Source organism: Atractosteus spatula, chromosome 6, assembly GCF_055471065.1.
Source record: "Atractosteus spatula isolate fAtrSpa1 chromosome 6, fAtrSpa1.hap1, whole genome shotgun sequence".
NCBI lineage: Eukaryota > Metazoa > Chordata > Actinopteri > Semionotiformes > Lepisosteidae > Atractosteus > Atractosteus spatula.
Genome location: NC_142711.1, coordinates 54435301 through 54456075, shown reverse-complemented (window position 1 = coordinate 54456075; position 20775 = coordinate 54435301). Strand labels below are relative to the sequence as shown.

Here is a 20775-nt window from a genome sequence, read left to right as displayed (position 1 = left end):
GTAGATGAAGAGGTGCATCTTCCACTCTCACTAAGTTAACTCATGAGACAGGAACTCAGCACTTTGATTTTGCACGTTCTGCAGGGCTCAGTGTTATCTCATAACTGGTGTGTGTTTAGGATGATACTGTAAGTAAAGATGTTCGGGGTGGATGCTGTTAATTATGGTTTTATGTTGCATATTTGTATCGCATGTCTTTCAAATTGTAAAAGAGCTCACCAAACCAAGTTCAATGCAACTAGTTGTCATGACTATAAAATACTGAACTTGAACTTAACTAGAGTAACTTACCTCGCATCAGGTGATATGTTTACTAAAGGCTTAAACGTTTCTTGGAGATAGAGTTCTAAGGAGAGAAAATTAAAATAGTTTGAAAAAGAAAGAAGTGACAAAGTCATACTATATTCATGACTGCGTCTGGATCGGATCAGATCCTTTGCGATTTTCAGTATCTAATTTAAAATTGTGCTTGTGGCAAAGGATTTCGGTCCAAGTGTTTCTGTACATCACACACTCACCTAATTTGGCTAAAATATCAGATGTATTACGAAGGACAGTTGTATGGTAGCTTTCACTTAATTTGTACAATTCATTAACCATTTAATCATTTGATCATTGTAGACCTTGATAAGTAATTCAGCTGTGCTATGTACAGTATAAGGTTAATTTAACCGTTACAATATATAAAAACTATATTGACAGACACTCTTAATTTTAATACCTTTAGTACATTTTGTAAAACGACTTTCTGCTGTTAACGTTTTATTTCTTTCATTTTCCTGTTCATACCATTCTTCACAAAAGAGCGAAGAATATTGATAATCGTACTTATGGGGTAGCACATCATAACACTATAAATACAGGACTATTGTAACAGAGTTGAAAAGCAAATATTTGATCAACTTTAAAAATCAAAAATCTGTAGTTTGAGACAAAGTTGTTCGCAATATAACAGAAAAAAAACAAAAGGTACCAAGTGCCAGTCAAGAGGAAAAATATAAAAGCATTCTTATTAAGACATAAAACACTACTGCCAAGACAACATGAGATGTTCTTACCTCTCCATGTTTCAATCTTGTGTTCTTCCAGCTCATAGATTTGTACCTGAAACCAGACAGACAAGAGCCCAGTCATGTTTTCTCTGGATGAACAACAGTCGGGCTCTTCTAAGATTCACACCAGTTTATCCAAGTTAGACTCATTCTGCAACAGCTTTTGCCTCTTTATTTTGGCCATTATCTTCCACCCCTTCTGTACTCTGTATTCTTTGCTGGGTTTAAGAAGCGTAACAGCACCTCTTAATGGTGCACGGAAGACACATGCCTTCATGGATTGTAAGGTCTGCCCAGATAAACCTATTCTGAGGAAGAGAAAGAGCCTTTTCTGGTGACAGTGATGAAGGCACTTTAAATCTCTCATCATCTGTCATGTCACCTGCGGACCTATGGAAGCAGATTATGACAAGTCATATTTGTCACCAGTGTGTTAGTACTGTATGCCAGGCCTCCAACACAATCAGCTCCTATTTCAGGAATAGCCTTCTATAAATTAAACCTAATATTTCATTACAGTCAAGGAAGGGGGCGCCTGCAGCTAATTAAAGATTTCTAGAAAAAGGTTACTGTGCCTCTTGCTGGATGAGCTTCTGAGGCCAGCTTCCATTCAGATCTCTTTTCAAAAGCTCCCAACATGCAGAAACAGCATTTTCACTCAGAATGGCTAACAAACACGTACTGTGCTCTGTTTTCATTTTAAGCAGAAAGATTTTGGACATTTCAGCTTACACAGCAAAAACCAGATATCTATTTTATTTCTTGCATACTTCTCAATATTTATTTTTATTTCAACAAAGCACCTATTCTAGGTGAACACTACCACAAGTTACATGCGAATGGAACATAGTGAAACATACTGTACAGGAAAAGACTTGAAGACTGTTATGTAACCACAAAAGAGATCACCCAGTTAAAAACAATACAATAGGACTATTATGTCACAGCTAAAGAGTTTTAATAATGACTGCATTAAAGCTCCAAGCACTTAAGAGAAATGGTATCCAGTACATACAGTATACTGTTTCAGGAAAACAAAATCTAATCAGAAAAAAATCTATACTAATCACAAACACAAATATGACAGTGGTTATAAGAAAGGAGGTTCAGGAAAAGCAGACATCTGTCTTCAATTCTGATTTATAAAATGGATTCCTATAGAAGCTGAGGGAGCCTCCTTAAGAACAAATACATTTCTAAGAATTTCACAGTCACGAACTGTGCATAAATGTAGAGGATTTCCAGCTATTTTCAGCTTGCCTTGGTAATTCCCACTGGCATGGAATCTAATTTTGCAAATTAGACCTTCATACATCAAAATAAATTTACAGTCACAGACCTAAGTGAAGACACTATGAACTATGTTAGACATCTATTTTTGAAATAAGGGTATTGATTTTTATTAACTTACAGAGGCAAATTTCTTGGCCTTTCTATTTAACAGATAAAATGGCGCATACAACGTGACTGAACAGAGTAACAGGCTGGGGAAAGGAGGAAAAACAGCACAGAAGCTGCTGTCTAAACAAGACTAAGGAATGTTAATGAGAGAAAGTACAGTAAGTAATATTTAATCCCAGAAAGACTGGAGGTCCACACAAGTGCTGAAAAAAAAATTTGCCAGATAAACAAAGAACAAAGGGACACAGTTATAAGTTACTGAGGTTTTGGCTAATTTGGAGGAGGAAAGAAGGGAGAAAAATGTATTTTAGAGGTCTAGCTTCTGTTATGTGCCACACTGTTGAGGGTTTTTTTGGCACCGTTTGTGGGATGATAAGTGGCGATATGTAAACTGAGAGCTTCAGAACTGTCCCATCTGTGAAGCAATCTGGAAAAGGATTTGAGCAACACGCACAATTTGATCTTAAAAATAAATAAGATTAACCATTTTCAGGCTTGGCCATAAAGCACACCTCACATTCCTAAACTGAGCTGAAAAGAATCTGCATGCACTGAAGAAAAAAAAAAAGGAGTTAAATGTATCCTTGAACAACAACAGTATCAAAAAAAGAACTTGAACCTTACACTTTTTACAATAGGCCAAGCAAAAACGGAGAGTCATAACAAACAGAAGGGAAAATGCTTTCAAGGCACACACGGGAAGAATTTTCAGCGGCCGCCCAAGTACAGCTGATATAAAAGTACTCATTTTATTACTGGAGACACTAACAATGAAATATTTAAAGCGCTTTTTAACTCATAAAACATGACAACACGTAATACAGTGATGGGGAGGAGACAGGCAGCAAAAGCTTGAACATACTGTAGCCAAGCCAGAACTAAAGGGACCAAAATTGAACTGAGCAGCCTTGTGTGCTCAATTATCCTTCCCAGTTCTAACACACATCACTCAGGTGATGCACTCTTCAACAGGCAATCCAATAAGAGTGAGGTGCTGATTCAGCACCTGGACAGTTCTCAAACTAACTGCAGCCAAACTCTTTCCTCACCCCACTTGCAGGTCACAGTAAAACTCTAAGAAACAGGCTTTGTACTTTTGTGCAAAGACTCAATGGATAAACTGCCAATGGACAGTAACAGGAAGGCAAAGCTCGTGCCTCAATGTCATTGGCCACAGTCAAAGCTATATCAAGTGGAGGAAGAGCTGCACAAAACAAAATTAAATCCAGCAAAGGCCAATAAACATCATCTAGTCAGACCTGTTTTGTACAATGCAGTGCCATTTATACAGCACAAATTATAATGTCAAGCTATAATTTGGGTTTATTTCCCTAAAAAAAACAACATAATTGAACTTTAATTAGAATGGCTTATCTAAAGCATTCAAAAGTTAAAATTAGACAGAACTTTAAGGAAGCTTTTAAATGATATCAAATGAAACAAAAACTGCACAATAATGTTTTCCACACCAATTTCTAAAACAATTTCTTTAAAACATGTATTGATAAGGCTAAGCCATAATGTCCCAACTACAGAATGGTGATTTACCTTCGATATCGCAGCACATTATATTTTTTTTATATCAGCATTATCCTTAATGATCAAACCACACACACTTACCATTGGAGATTTGTAGTACCGGTGCAGTATATTGATGAAGTCTGTGATTGTTAACATTCCTAAAACAAAGAAGATATCAGAAAATGAATGCAGAAAAAGCATAAATACAGGAAAGTAAAATATTGGGGGCATTTTAAATATTACACATGATGTTTTCCACTAGATAAACCAAAACATACTGCTAAGACAGCAAAACGGTATTCTCAAATTAAAACGGAAAATTTGGTGTTCATCAAGCCACAACAAAGCTCTAGCATACATCTCCTACAGTACAACACCTGCACTCCAATTCTACAGCTGAAACACACTGTATAGAGGTAAAAGTAAACAACAATGCCTTTTGTAATATTTACAGTCTGTAAAACAATTGTTTTACCCAAACTTAACAATGTGTCAGCCAAAATTGCATAAAAGGGAGTATATCAATAAAACCTGAAATCTTAAATTTTGCCCACCTATTTACTTTAAATAGAATGCTACCAGTTATGGAAAATGTCATCCTTGTGACTAACTTTTGAAATATTTGAAGTATAATCACTGAAGTAAATATAGCTTTTCTTTGCACTTGCGGTCAACCACAAAATCGTAATTGCTCCGAGTGACTAACCTGGTCAATTCCAAAAGAAACACACCCCTTCACAGCAACAAAAACAATGTACTTCATCACTGGACATTAATGTTGCCTCCCACTGGTTGAGTTTGATTTTGTTAAAAGCCCAGGTATCACGAGGAAGTAAAAGACTTGCTTTGCTGACCACACATAAAGCTACAGATACGAATCTTAAGAAACTAATGATGATGCGCGGTTTTGCTCACAAGTAATAAGTTCCTGAAAAGTACATTGATAAAAGACTTTGCAAATTTACTACTGGCTTGTGCAAAAGATGCCAACACATTTTCTAAGATTATCAGCAGTTCTGGATTAATTCGCTTCAAAAACACGGCACCTGGTTTTAACACAAAATGACCACCCAGCTTCCCCTACAATTGGGGTACAAGACATGACTATTTGAATCACGTGTTCATTTTTATGATGCCTTTTTCAACAGCCCATCCATTCTGGATTCCAGCTCACACAGCATGAGTGTTTATATCTGTCACCATGACGCTGCCCTAGATACCCAACTGCAATGGAAAGCCAGCTCAGCTCTGGGAATGAGATTCCCAGGAAACAGACAGGGGGAAGAAAATGAATTAACATATGTTTAGAGAGTAAATACTAGACATCTTTATGGTATCCAGGTAAAGTGGACAAATGCGTACCAGGAATCACAGACGTGCTTGATGAGAAGGTTATTGCAAAATGTGATAAAAAAAGAATACCAATGCATTCAAGCATACCAATGCACTGCTCTGCAGTTTTATCTTGCCTTTCTGTAGCCAAAATAGAATGTGCTCGACCTAGCCTTATTTTGAAAGATATACCTAAAATCGGATACTACCCACTACCCATCAGAATACCTCTTTCTGTTCAATGTAAATCCCAGGGCACATCCAGAATCTTTATAGTAATAGTCCAATACCACGATCACCTTAACCCAGCATCTTAAGAGTTTAAACTGTAACCTACAGGAGTAAAAAAACTGTTTATACATTGCTCACTAACAGCTTGTTATCGTTTTGCTTTCTATTTTCAGCAAGTCAAGTGAAATTGCTGGCTGCTTATTGACAGATGTTCATTAAAATGCTGACGGGCACTGCAATTAATAATTGACCAGGGATGACCTCCACCTACCCACCCCTCCACACAGAAGTCTACTAAGATTTACTAACGGACCCCTCAAGTTTGAGACATACTGAAAGAACTAGACGCAAATGCAAAAAAAAAAATGCAAAAATAAAAATTACATACGTTCCTCCATTACCAAACAAATGACAGGAGGCACAGCTCACAATCAGCTGATAAGTATGTGTACAGTATCTACATGGGGTCAATATTCCTTCTTATTAACTAGAAAAAAATCAAACCTGTTAAAACAATCTTCCCACTTTCAACTACAGGCGAGAATTCAGTAGGACAACCATGGGATGGATTAAAAAAAATCAAGTTTTTTTTTTGCAGTATCTAAATCTTCACTGCTATTTACTTATACTTTTTTGGCTTTCAAAACATCACTGTACACAGCGTAGAAATCGGACCTGGACTCCTGACCTGGACTGAGGGAATTTTAAACAGACACCCGCTGTTAAATTTGACATCTCAGGAATAGCTGAAAGGTGGGATAACATCAGGAATAGCCACTTATCCATAAGGGAAATGGTCACTCATGAACAGCCATTCGTGGCAATACATACTGTAGGTTAAACAGGGCTGGACTCCAAATATGAAGCCCTCTGTAACACTGTTGTAATTTGGGGTTCTGGGGGAACAGACCCTGTGTGCGTCTCTGTCAGTGTTCTCCAGAAGTAGCCCTTTTCGTTACAATTAAACTCATCTCAAACCTTCACTGGGCTGCGCCACGACTCCTCTCTGTGATCTCAGGGGTTTACTTCCCAGAGCCCTGCACTAGCACTGAGAAAGACATGGAAGTGTGCGTTCTTCTACAAACACACACAAGCTGCAATTTTACACAAAAGCTACAGAAAGCTTGTGATGAAGCAGAACTATGTTCTACTCTGTTCGATGCATTTGGCTGAAGCCCGGAAAGTGAAAATAAGAAAGGGTATTACAGACTGAGAAGACTGCTGCCTTCACAGGAGGAGTTCTCTCCAAAAGACCTCATCTTTGCACACAGTGCTTGGCGGTTTTATTTTTGTAGATTACAGGCACAAAGCCAATAAAAAAAAGCTCTTTTCTGGTTTCTCCCTACCAAATAAAATCTTGTCACAGGTCTCTTGAGAAAATGTCAACCAGCATTAAAACTTTTTTCTTAACCACAGTTGTAGGCTCCTATAAACATGTGATGCTCAAACTGCTCCTGCACTATATAAAATATGCCTTTGTGGAAGTGTCTGAAAGCACCACACGGTGAATACTGTTAATGGCTAACTGCATGGCTTTGATGATGTGGTAGCACTGTGCAGAGGTACTGTACACTACATTTCAAGTGGTCACCAGGGGTCAGCATTCCTGAATTGAAGCCTAAAAAATGGTTGATAGTATTGCAAGACTTAAATGTAACATTTTATCCAGCTCTGGGTAACAAACCTTCAGGAAGAAAAGTGGTTTGAAAAGACAAAAGGCAGTTAAGATCTCTTGCATGTGTGTTTGTTTTCAGGCTATGTGCCTTACTAAATGTCAGTGGGCATGGGCATGTGAAACAGCCAGAGAAGAACTAGGTGTCATGCAGTGACTGCATAAAGAAAAGCAATTAATTTAAAACAAAGTTGTTCTCCACTTCTGTAATCAACACTACCACCTGAATTACGCAGATGACACCATGTGCTTTTCTTTTCACACTGTATATTAATTACATTACTGCTATTCTGGGCTTCACAGCCTGGATGTGCAGCGGCAGTCAAACTAGTTATGTAGGATGCATGAAGGCTGGCGCTGACCGAATTTCCCATCAAAGCAAACTTTTCTAATGTATCTTGACAGCTAAAGATTCAGCTCAATGTGCCTTGCTATTTTCAGAAACCTTTCCATTTTGTCATGGCAGCCCATGAGAATTGGCTCACTGCGGTGTGTTTGTGAATGTATGAAATGACTTTGACCTTCTTTTAATGTTATTTCCTTTTTTTGTCATTTCAGACCAGTCTTGGCTATGGCCAATCCTATTACTGCATGCCGGCATCATATTTTATCCCTGTCTATAAAGGGTATTCTGATTTCAGCTTATTTTCATGTGCCAACCTCTTTAAAGTCTTCACTTTGGGTTGGTCATAGAAGATGTAAATAAATCCAGCATTTTTCACTAAAATCTTTCCTTAACTTAATACCTCGTGTATATGTAAGGGCTAAAAACTCAAAATGGCTGCCAAGCCTGGACTACAAAGTGGGTTGACAGACCAAATTAGCAGCCTGAAGATTCATTTTGCTCATCAGCCATTGGTTACCGCTTCTCAGGATGTTTATGAGGTATAAAATATTTACGTCAAACTACGTTAATGAGCTCATATTACATACGCTGAAATATGGAAAGAAGCATCATGATACCGTTTGGATTGATGAAATCACTGGCTTTTCTTCACATTTTCATGTGCTACTGAATAGAATTAACAGCTTTTACATACAGCAGAAATGCTTTGAAGGCAGCATACTGAACAATTTTTTTTAGCAGGTAGAACTACAACAAATTCACATTAAATTCAGTTATCAGGAATACTTTTGTAGCAGGTGCACATGATCGAAAAGATGTCAAGGTTTGAGATGATTAAAAGCAGAAACTTTTTAGATCTCTCTCTCTTTAACTGTGAAAAATAAGCATATGCAACAGAGTTGATTTCTTAGTGTTTCTGCCTTGCCGTGACCCATATCCTGCAAGCATAGGGCACAAGGAGGAACACTCAGTGTGACCCTGAACAGATCAATCCATCAGAGTTATTACTTTTAAAAGTAAGTGGATCCATAAATCAATGTGTATGGATTTCCGGTTACTTTTAAAATGTGTATTTGATGCTTTCTTCTTAAATGGGAATACCGAAGTAAAAGGTCAGCAATGTCAGCACTTGAAGAAGCACAGCTCTACTTACCCACAAAGCTCTGTTTTTTTGTTTCCCACAATGGGGCTGCGCGGACGCCATTAGCAACCAAGGCGAAGAAAGCCTTCTTAACCTGAGGAAACAAAATGCCAACTCACTATTGCAGATCCATGAATTGCAAACGGTTCATAATTCTGGACAATTACTAACCACTTGTAAGTTTCGGAAAACTCAACACGGTGATATTTCTGACTTTGATACGTTCATCTGAAACGACCTTGTCACATTCTTACGTGTGACATCTTTTAAGAGCCTATATACTGTACTTCTTAATTGAGACCAATGAACAAATCTAGGAGCTTTTAAAATGCAGCCGAAAACTCAGCTTTATCTATCCTCTTTAACTTCTTACCTAGTTTTCCCTCTTCATCTCCATTCGTTTTCTGTTACTACAACAAACAGCTGCACTCCTAAATAGACACTACTCTAAAGGGGCTGTGGGCCTAGTCTTGATCTAACAGCATTCAAAGCATCCATGGTTGCACAAACTTTCACCTGATGCTTTTGCCCCTTCTCTCCCAGTTGCCAGCTACAGTATCTGCTGGGACGCGGTCCCTGCCACCTCATCTACAGTCTCACATTACCCAGCAGGCTAGCTACCTTCCTGGCAAAAGCCCTGGCACTCGACAGACAGCTGCAGCTGGCCACCAGGGATCAGAACTGGCAATGATCGGAGACAGAGAAGACTCTGCAGCAAGAGCCTTTTTTGACCGATATCTTATAGTCCATGATCGTGAAAATCTGTCTTTGGCTTCTCCCATAAAAGTACAAAACACACAAGCAAAATTTAACGAGATGCAGAAAAGCACTGCTGTTGTGATTTCATGTACATTATACATAAATAAACAGTTAGCAGGAGGACTACATTTACATACATTCATTGAGCAGCTTTATTTCACAGGGGACAAAGGACTTCTTACAGATGTTTTTATTTCAGTCTGGGACCCTGTACCATCTCCCTGATGGGAGCATTACGAATTGACAGTTGAGTGGATGGGTGGAACCGGCTATGATGTTCCTTGCCATTCTGTGAACTGTACTATTATACAACTCGCTAAGCTGGGGTTCTTCTTGTTTCCCCAATTATTTTTCCTGCCATTTTAACAATTCTCGACAGTTTGGTTTTACTTTTCAACCCCAGGTTTCCATAGTAAACTTTTGTGCACACAAATCAAGAGGGTAAAGCACTGCAGGGATTTCTATTTTATAAAATATGCACACTGAGAAAAGGCCCACAACTTGCATTGAACAAATTTTTTATATTGACCCTGCTGCAAATCATTATAAAATACCTCCTACAAGGTGGGGCTAAGCAGCCTGTTTGGTCCCTTCAGCTTAATCAGATGAAATATTTAACTGTTAAATATTTAATGTTCAATATTTAACAATATGCAACATCCATTTGCCAACAAAAGATTCCTTATTAGACAACAATCACTTTGCTGTTGAGTCTGCTGTGATCCATCTCTTTGCTACTGTACCTTACTCAGCAAAAACACATTTTATGGTCCTGTCGTTCAAATGTTTTGCACTCCAGATAGGGCTCTTTGTGTTAAATTTCAGTGCAACTGAATAGTCAACTTACATCACCAATCTGGAACGATGCAACTAAATTATTGTTGCCATTAAATTATAAAGTCAATGCACCTTATTTTAACATAAGTATTTTCACTGTTGCACGTGTACGGTTGTGTAGGAGATTGGGTTGTATTTATGTCTGCCACTGCAGTATAAAGAGCTGTCCATGTGTATCATACAGCTTTCTCTGCAACCGGTGAGGCTGCTTGTATTAAGGGTTAGTGCACGGCTAGCAGGGCAAGACAGGAAAAGAGCCAACTGTGAACACTGCCAGGTCTGTTTCTGAAGCACGTTACAGAGCTCCAGACTGCCACTGAAATGGTCACAAATAAGACAAATTTGCGACAATAACTTAAAACCTAGTCGCCATTAGCGACAGACCCCAAAACTTTATTTTGTGTCGATATGTGGTAAAATTTCATCTGGTGATGAGGCATTGCTTGATTACATCTTCAGAGTGCACACCTGTAATGTACGTCCCATCACCACTGCACACTGCAGTGACTGTTGATTAAAAGTTAGCAAGCTAAGAAGTTGCGCAGTGGAACACAGGCTACTTTCCACACGCTGCTGATCCGCTAACAATGGCAAAGCGTAAAATTACAGACTTTTTTAAAGTTTGATAAATCCGTCGACAGGTCTGAATGGCATTTCAGAACTTCGTGGCTTCAGGAATTTGCTCGGCTTAGACATGATAAAGTCAAACAAATGATGTATTGTGACTTTTGTTCTAAAGCCGGTCGGGAAGTTGCAGGGAAAACTTGAGTTTTTCACAAAGGGACGAATCATTTAAAAAAAGGCAACGGTAAAAAAAACATGGAGAGAGAATCAGAAGCGTACTGACCGAAGGTCGTTGATTGTGTAATTGCGAAGTGTGCCCCGCACCCGTGAAAAAACAGCCGAGAAAGGCTTTAAAGAACTGAAAATGAAATTTAATGCAGCCAACATGATTCCAAACGAGGAATTGCCGTTCACAAATTATGCCTCCCAAATCTTGCTAATGAAAAGGAACGGAATGGGCGAATCAAAGACGTATGATAACGACACCGCATGTACAGTACAGTACTGAGTTTACTGGGTGCACTGCAGACGAACTATTTTGATTCTGTAATTTGGCGACTAAAAAAAGTAATTTGGCTCCTAAATATTTCATTTTAGGAGCCAGTGGCTCCCAAGTAATATTTCTAGTTTGGAATCCTGACGTTATGATTATATAATGAAAATCACATTTCATAGACAAACTCTGTTCATACTCCGAGAATCCTAAAATCAACCGCGATGACTTCCCTGCAGATGAGACTGAAATGTAAATAATTGTCCTCCCACCGAAACATCTAAGCCCCATTTTCTCTTTTTGGAAGCTAACAGCAAACTTTGAGTTACTGCATCCTGGAGGAGAACTGAATCACGATGTGGTGAATGAACCCGAATGATCTCATCTAAAAGTACACAGTCCATTTGTTTTGAAGGATTGCCTTTCCCATTGCTCAAAGACTGCTGTTTTTGCTGAATCAGTAAAAGGAAGCAAGTTTATGGTCCTTTAAAAAAAAGCCCAGCACTGAGAACCAACTATATGTACCAGAGAACACACTATCTGATTTGCAGTACTGTATTTTTTGAAGATTTAAAAGCTTCATTTTAAGACGCTATAAAAGTTTAATTCTCCTCGATGGCACTGAACGAGCTGATAACTGGCTTTTGTTCCATAAACGGATCAATAGCGAGTTTTAAAGAAGCTCTTGCTAGACACCACTGAGCTGCCAAGGTCTGCTGGCATGAAGCACTGGGAGGACTGAGAGATCAGTTACACAATCCGCCCGCTCCTTCAAACACAGAGAAGCAACCAGAAAGCGAAGGAGGGAGATAAAGATAAAGAGCAGGAGGAATGGCGTTCAACCCAAACCTATAAAATATTCAGCAAGAGCTACACAACACGGGCCTTGCAGCTAAAAAAAAAAAGGTGTCTTGAATGTCCAATGTCGTTTGACAAAGGGCCGTGGAGAAAGACAAAAACAATCCAATTCAATAAGAATACTGACTGGAAAAATTATTTGCGCAAACGTTTGAAAAGCCTACTTCATGTTTACACAACAGAATCATCGGTACATTCAAGACAGAATTACTACATCGTTTATCACTGAACATTAACTGGGAAAACGCTGAGGCCCTTTTCGTACATATAAAAGCATTCTCTTAAGTCAAATCCACTTATTTGCGTAGATGTGAATTCAAGTAAATGTTGATAGTTAGAAACCAGCAGTACAGCAAATTCAATACATCTTGCCAGCAATTTTGCGGTCTTTTAAAATTTTAGACATTACCTAATAATACTTTTCATAGTGTGAAAGAAGTCTTTATACCTGACGGCTGACACAGTTAAAAATGCATTACACAATTTTGTGCCTTGTAATGGTCTTTGATATTTTCATCTGCTGGCTTGTCAGCACACCACAGTCAATTTCCCCCTGAATGTAAAGCGATCAGAACACTGGATAATGATTTGCTTCAATTATCCTTTTCTAGACATGCAAAAAAAACTTACATTAAATAAAGGCAAAACGTCTGTGGCACACTGCGTTTTATAATTAGGTTGCAATTTTAATGACAATTTTTGCTGGTGCTCGAGTCACCCAAGTCAAGTAGTTGCTGAATAGCAGAAATGGATCTAGAAGGCTTAAAGGAAGAGAGGACAGCTGATAACGGTTTGGATTAAACTAGTAAATCTAACCGCAGACACGTATACATGTGACCAAATCAGACACTTATTTCAGCATTTCCTGTTCCTGGGTTGTTGATTTTAAATAATTTTTACCATTAGTGGTTAAAGGTGAAATGAGAAAATCTGAGCACAGAAACATACTCCAGAACAGTTTGTCCAAACTTTGAACAAAAGACTTCATTCGCAAATTCACTTCTTTGTGATTTGTTCTGGTCGACAGGGTCTCGGGTGGAAGAGGAGGAGACTGGGATGAAACTGAGCCAAAGAATATTAAGCACAACTTTCAAATTAGCCGCTCAACAGACTAGGATTCGAGAGACGAATCTAGCTGGTGAGTGAGTTTCTCCCTGCCCCCTGCCCAAGTATGGACTACCCAGCACTCGCATCTCAATGTGGTCGTTTTTATATTGTGACGACCACTCCAGGTTCTGTGTCAGCAGCTCTCAGTGAGCTGATTACTATACGTTTGTGATTACTCGTTTCTTTTGGTTGAACAATGTTATTTGAATTAAAGTCAAAGCATTAGTACTATAATCTTAAGGAGCGGGTTACTTATATCTTTTAACCATACGTACTACAGTATATACTGTACTTCAGTACATTATGTGAAGGTAACCCTTTCCAAATGTCAAGACCCTACTGTACTAAACATGACTTTGGCTTGATGTCATGTTACATCATCTGAAAATGACTGTGAATGAGCACATACGGCTGATGGAAATTAATGTTACAATATGAACTTGAACTGATTTGGATAAACCGATCCTCAGATGAACCTATTACGTGCAAAACACGTCACAAAGCAATGCCTTGCCATTCACACAGCATCTCTGCATGAATGAATGGGTTTTCCTGTCCCTCCTGCCAAGAGGTAAACTTGGATCCAATGTAACAGATACTACAGACACCAGCCAAAGACTCAATAAAGATATTATTTCTCCCCTTGAAAATGGGCTGCTTCCCCTCATTCTCTGCAGTTCTTGGCCTGGGAGTCTGCAATTTATTTCTGTCTCGCTCCTCCCCTTGTTACCACACATGGTGGACTTTAAAAGGGACACTTAAGGAGCACATTTACCCCTCTGTACACATGTGCAACCAACAATGACATACTGTAAGTTTCCCTCAAAATATTGGTTTAAGCAAATATTTTGAATTAAGGATGGAAGGGTAGAAGCCACTGTATTGAAATGGACAGGGAGCCCACTTCCCCTCCAGACCACAAGAGGGCACCGTGGCTTTGCGGAGGTCCCTTTCTCTCCTTCTAAACACTGCTGCCATCATTTCCTCGGCAGCTCAGGACGATTGTGTCAGGATTTCTTTCAAAATCGCTGACCACGATTGTATGTTGACGCTGAAAAACTGAAATAAAAACTCAACTTTTAAGTTATTTTCTGCAAAAATGGCTCCATTGTACGTTTGAAGATGGGGCCCTGAGAAATTCAGCCATCCAACCCTTGTTAGTAAGCAGCACAACCTTGGAAGGATTTGGGGACAGATACTCGAGACTGGATCAGACTCAGATACCCTGCAGATGGGTATCTGCAGCAGCAGCACTAACCACTGTGCCAGCCTGTCCTTAATAGTATTTCTTTTAAGTAAACAACTAAAATGACTGAACAAAGTTAATGGGATTCAGTTATGCTCAGCTAATGTCTTGATGGCTGTAACTTTAAGCAAGCATTCACTGAATTAAATACATTCTTTATTGAGATGGCACAAATGGGTAATTTTCATTGCTTGTTTTTCCCCAGCTTTCTCCACTAAGTGTGAAGTAAAAACTTCATGCTGCACATTTCACATGCGCTATGTGTGGACAATCTCATTTAAGCTAGTTCTAAGGTCACAGAACTGCATAGTAACACTTTACTGCAAGGGATCATGGATCAAGCTACGTTTCTGAAGACACCCTTTCTTCCTTCAAGAAATGACTGGATCATATCCTCAGATAAATCACTCACTAGCAGCCAAATGGACTAGATGGGTCAAATGGCCTTTTTGTTATTTTGTTATCCCTCTTATGAATCAAGTGCCCATCCATCCATTTTCTAACCACCTCCTCCAATCCAAGGCAATGAGGGAGCCACAGCCCACAGCAGCACACAATGGCCGCAAGGCGAGGCCTACCTCAGACAGGACACCTGCCCTTCCCAGATGAGTAAAATATCTAGCCACCAATGTGACTTCATATAAGGATTTTGAATTCAACATTCCTGTGTGAATGCCTCCTTCCAGGAAAAAAATTGAGACCAAAGAAGTATGTGTAACTCCCTTTATCAGTGACGCACCAGATTCCGGAGAATAAAAGCATGGTTGCATATCGGTAAATTATTTATTATGGGTTTTCAGGCATTTATGAATCCTTTTTCTTCCAATTACAAGGTGAACACAAATCTATCCCCCCTAAGACGTTCATGTGTTGCTGTATATACTGTATTTAACCGAGATTTCAATAATACTCACCTGCAATGTAGTGTCAAAGACAACAAGCTTGGAGCTGGTTGGAACAATATCGTAGCACTTGTGGGACTTCATAAACCTCATGTAAATGTCGCTTTCCGATTCTTCAACAGCTGCAAGCAAATAAAAAATATATATATAATTACGATAAACCGAAGATTCACTTCCTTGGCCACATCCAATTGATGATCCAATTTACTGTAGACGACAGAAAAAAACACTTTCCAGAGGCATCTGTCAAACACTAAAAACACAAATTACTTCTCTAATCAGTGTTGAAACTGAAAAGCTATTTTAGTTCAGCTCAAAAACAAGTAGCTACTTAGAATGCAAATTAAACAGTTTTACCTTTTGAATTTTACTATAATGTGCAGTGCTCTCCATAGGTGTTCACAGCCCCAATTAAAATGGGATCAAAAAGTTAGATTGCATAATGTGTTGCATAAAATCCAAATCCAAAATGTGATACTGCAGTTACATTGCACACCCTATTTCTCATCACTGACACCAGAAAACAGTTATTCCCATACTTATATATTATTAAATAAAATGAACATTTGGCTCTTTAGATGTACAGTAGAAGCCTCTGTAACAACCCCAGTGCCTCCATAGGTCCCTCGTTTATCTGGGGTGTAAAAGGAGCCAACATGGAAGACACTCAAAAGAAGAATGGAAGACACTCATCACCATTATGAAGGTCAGGGACCTCTCCAAAGACTGCAGGTCAAAGGTCAATGACTCTCACAAGTCTGGGGGAACACTATAAAACAACCAACGTGTCTGCTGTTAAGAAATTTAGAGCTACTGGCACAGTGGCAATTCTGCCAGTAAAAAAATCCTGCTATATCTCACCGCTAAGGGGAGTGACGCTTCACAGCTATACATATATAACGATATAATGAAATCTATAACTTAATATATCAATGGAGAACTTGCATCTTCAGGATGGAAGATGTCACGATTTGACGATGCCTGCATTAATGGGGCATTTACGTCTGTGTTCCAAGGAATAATCCTCTTCTGGAGGAAAACCACAAAAAAGGCCACCTGAATCTGAATAACAACTGGAACCATGTTTTATGGTCATAGAGATGACCATACAGAAATTGAAATTCAACTCGACAGTTGTCAAGTGCAAAACTGGCCACAGGGCTGTTGCGGCCAGGATGGGATGAGTTCATCACGGCCCTCCAAGCTCTAGAGAGCAACTCCTGCAACTACACGGGCACCTGCAGGCCAGGAGAACTGAGAACTGCCAACTGGCTCTGCCGTGAGGCACTGTGGAGACTGCAAAAGACAAACCAGAAGAGGACGTCTGCCCCTCCTCATTCTCCCAGCGCTGTGCAACACTTGGTTCTTTGCATTGTGGCATGTGGCAAACACTGGCAATTCACAACTGGGGTGATGTACAGTAAAGTTAAACATACGAACATGATATTTAAAGATCCTGGTTTTCAGTTTTACGTACTGTAATATGCTGCCTATCCACATTTTTAAGTTGAACTTCGCTTCTGCCTCTTGACTAAAAGACACTGATTGGAATAAAGATTCACTGTGTTATTATAACATTATAAAGACCTACAGTAAGCTCTTCTGTGAAAGAACTGGTTACACTAAGCATGAAGGGAGTCTCAGTGGCACAGATGGTAGCCATAGGGAGCTCCAGGCCTTCACAGTGACTCAGCCATGGCAAAATCCAACTGGGTACCTTTTTGGATCAACACATTATTGCTCGAAGCTTTGGGAATTAATGCCGGATTCAGCTGCCAAGTGCTTCCTAATCTACCGATAAACCTTCAGGATACACAAACCTCATACAACTTGCGCAGTATTTTCCTCAAACATATATCCCAGGGATAAAACACCATAATTCTTAATTTTTCCACTTAAATGATTAATTTGTACAACAGTCTACTTAATTTAAACATACATGAAAATTAATTCCAATCTGATAGGTAAGCAGGCAAATAAGGTCAAGGATAGCCAACAAGAAACCACAGTCACCGCTGTGTAGAGGAGGTACAGTCTGAATGTAGCTGAACTTTCCAAACTACATTTAATGACCAAGTGAGAAATTAAAAAAAAAAACAGCTTAATTCAGAGATGAGACCTCAAAAATACTTCTCAAAATAAATTTAAATGCATTATATTACACCTTGAACATAGTAAAAGCTCTGTATATTTTATATAATTGTTGAGAAAAGGGCATACAATTAATTAAAATTAAAAAGGCTAGCTAAAAATAAGAGCAAACAATTTTAGATTTGGGTTTTGGTAATAGCCGCTTATGCAAAAGTGAGATCTACAGTTTAACTGTTGAGAACACTTGAGTGTTCTGCTGACATCTTACTGAATATAAAAGCAATCAGCTTTGTTTTCTATTACTTACGGATGTTAGACCACACCCTACATACTTCTCACTGTAACATGTCACTACAGAAGCTACAGGAGGAAAACCAGGGGTAGTGGTAAAAGTATGAGAAATTCATTAGTAAAGGTATTTTTCCCATAACTATTTGAAATATCCACACCCCATAATTATAATAAGTGACTAAATTACTCCTTTTCCTAATGGATAATTATCATGATGTGCTTGCCTTTGTAATACTCCTCTAATGAAAACCAAAGTAATCTACGAAGATCTAGAAAGAAAAACCAACCATCTTCATTTGAGCAACTACTCCCATTTCCTATTAACACTTTCATAACTTTTGTGTTGGCATCACATTCAACTGCCTCATCAGCCTTAACCCACCATGAGAAAGTGCTGCACAAGAATATTCTTCTATGCATAAGAGAGACAAGTATTTGGGGTATGAAATGAAGAAAATTGATTTCCATACACTGCAAGGCAGTGAACTGTTACCCCCTGCACAGTCAGTCTCAGGGTGGATATTTCATAACCACAGCATAATTGCCATTTATGTAAATTAATCATAAATTCATGTCCCACTGAATTCTCACCAGTGCTAATTGTTTAACATCTTGAATTTGAAATCTCATGAGACATTCTGAAAGTGCATTAAATAGAATAATATTACTGTTTTTTTTTGTTCTGGCCAAGGCACAATCTCCTCTATGCTGTTCTTAATCCTCAATCCCTGGGTGGCTGTGCTGTGGCAATTAAGAGATAAAACACACATCAAGTGGAAAAATAGCACAGGAAGCTCTTCAAGAAATTAAATTAGAATTTTAGTCAGACGGAACAATGCATTTAAAAAAAACCCTTTTCACTGACAGCCTCTGCAACCTTTGACATAAACATTTAAACAAACATCTGAAGACCTTGCACTTGGTCAAAAGGCTTTTCTCTTTGCCCATTCCTCTCCTGACACCCCCCTCCGGTTACAGTAACTGAAAACATTGGAAAGACATTCAACCCGAATTATTACTGTTAGTGCAGATGTAGTTCAATAAGACATCCCGACAACAGATTTGACCGCTGCTTGTTAAAAGGCATCATTTAGCACTATTTTGGACATGTGTTCCAGCACATTTTGTATTTGCAATAACATAATGGCTTAAATATTGTACGGGATATGGCAGTCACAAATTGTTCTTGTATTTCTTTGCATGTGGTCATTCTCATGGAAGACGCTATAAAAGCTGTGACTTTGTCATGATTGCTGTGCTGAAATTGAAATATGAAATAGAATCTTACAGTGCAAAGTATTGAGAGGTTCTCCTACTGTATGTTATCCTGACACTCAAGCACGTTAAACTGTTTACAAAATGTCTTCAGCATGGCCGACGAACAGACTTGGCATAATGCAAGAGGCACATTCACGTGCAGTGGGACATGGAACTAAATACAAAACCGAGTCCTCACAAAGGTCAAACTCTTAAACCCTTTTCTCATCAGAGAGACTGACACAGCTCAGCAGTTCTCTGCTCTGGTCCTTGGTGCCCTCCCTCCATCTCTTCTGGTTCCTGATCCAGCTTAATCTTCATCAGTGTATAGGATTTCAATCCTCCATTTGCAGTATATTTTTCAAATTTGCTTTCAAATCTTAATTACGAAATCACATTCAACCTCTTCTGAACCCTGTCCCAGTTTCAGAGCTTCCCTGATGCAGCTACATCAGCTGTAATCAACTGGACCTCCGCAGAGGAATAACAAATGCATACTGCATGAGTGTCTGATGCATTGTCATTCCCATCTGTGTTTGCACATCAAAACTTGATGACCTAATAAGAACTGTTCAGGCAGAAATAAGTGAACTCCTCATTAACCAGTTGAAGAGAGACTGCAGGTTGAAGTTGATAGAATAATATGCTTGAAAATAGGTTTTAAAACAAGCCCTGAATGCAGAAACATATCAAGAGAAATCTAAGCAAGAAAACAGATTAATTAAAGGCACAATTCTGAAACAGTGAAAGCAGACAAGGAGCCCCCCCAAAGTTGAGTTATGAACCCCAAGATCAAGATGCTATTTCTGTTTGAATAAGATGTGAATTAAGTAAAACAAAATGTTTCCTTGAGAAAGTCTACCCCAGTCCATGGGTTACCCAGATCTAACATGTTAAAGATAGTTAAGATTTTAGATATTCAATAAAACATATAAAAGACCAGGAGTATATGAAGAACTGGTGGGAGTATCTCAGGTGAGCTCGGCCCTATGGTGTGAACCAGCTTCACAAAGCTGATTAACAAGTCTGCCAGTTGAAAAGAGGATCTAGTGGGTGAAGGATATGATTTATGTAATTAAACTCAGATGCAGCCAGCCTAAACAAGGTTAAACCGGGTCTGTAAGTAGATGGGAGTTCACAAGAGGAATTCAAAAAGCAGGAATAATAGGCACTCCTCCACCAGCGTTTATGGAAAAATAATAAAAAATATGCATGCTTTGGGGAAAAAAAAAAAATTAACATGCAGGAATATACAGCAAGCAATGCAAAAGTGAGGATTATTAACCTTGCTGGCAAGACAACCATGTAAGTATTTTGAACCATATCTGGAATCACAGTCTATAGAAAGAAGTGTCTTTTTAAAATGGTACGGATTCCATACGGCACAGCACAGCATTTTTCTGCTTCCAGGTCAAATCTGCCTGCACCGAGATAAGCATAATGTTCTACAATGGGCATGGGGGTTCCATCAAGCTGAGATTCGGGAATGAAGTCACATAAAGGTAGAATAGACTGTACATTATTACAGAAGCAATTAGTACTGTATGCAATTATAATTGTGTGTCACCACCCTCTCGATGGACATATCTGATTTGATCTTTAGGGGGGAAAAAGTGTATCGACTGATGCAATCCTAAAGATCATACAGGACTTGAATACCTTACTCCCACTATG

At 38.8% G+C, this 20775-nt stretch overlaps 1 protein-coding gene across 6 annotated transcripts in view; it reads right to left on the bottom strand.

Annotated features, from left to right (window-relative positions):
- LOC148833055 (5'-AMP-activated protein kinase subunit gamma-2-like) overlaps nucleotides 1–20775 on the bottom strand; it is a 124578-nt gene that overhangs the window by 11426 nt on the left and 92377 nt on the right. For all 6 annotated transcript variants that reach the window (XM_088919595.1, XM_088919594.1, XM_088919597.1 and 3 more), the window contains 5 exons: nucleotides 15475–15584; nucleotides 8709–8790; nucleotides 4074–4132; nucleotides 1059–1104; nucleotides 292–346 (listed from right to left, as the gene is read on the bottom strand). In XM_088919595.1, coding sequence (XP_088775721.1) covers nucleotides 292–346; nucleotides 1059–1104; nucleotides 4074–4132; nucleotides 8709–8790; nucleotides 15475–15584 — 352 coding nt within the window. The remainder of the gene's footprint in view (nucleotides 1–291; nucleotides 347–1058; nucleotides 1105–4073; nucleotides 4133–8708; nucleotides 8791–15474; nucleotides 15585–20775) is intronic.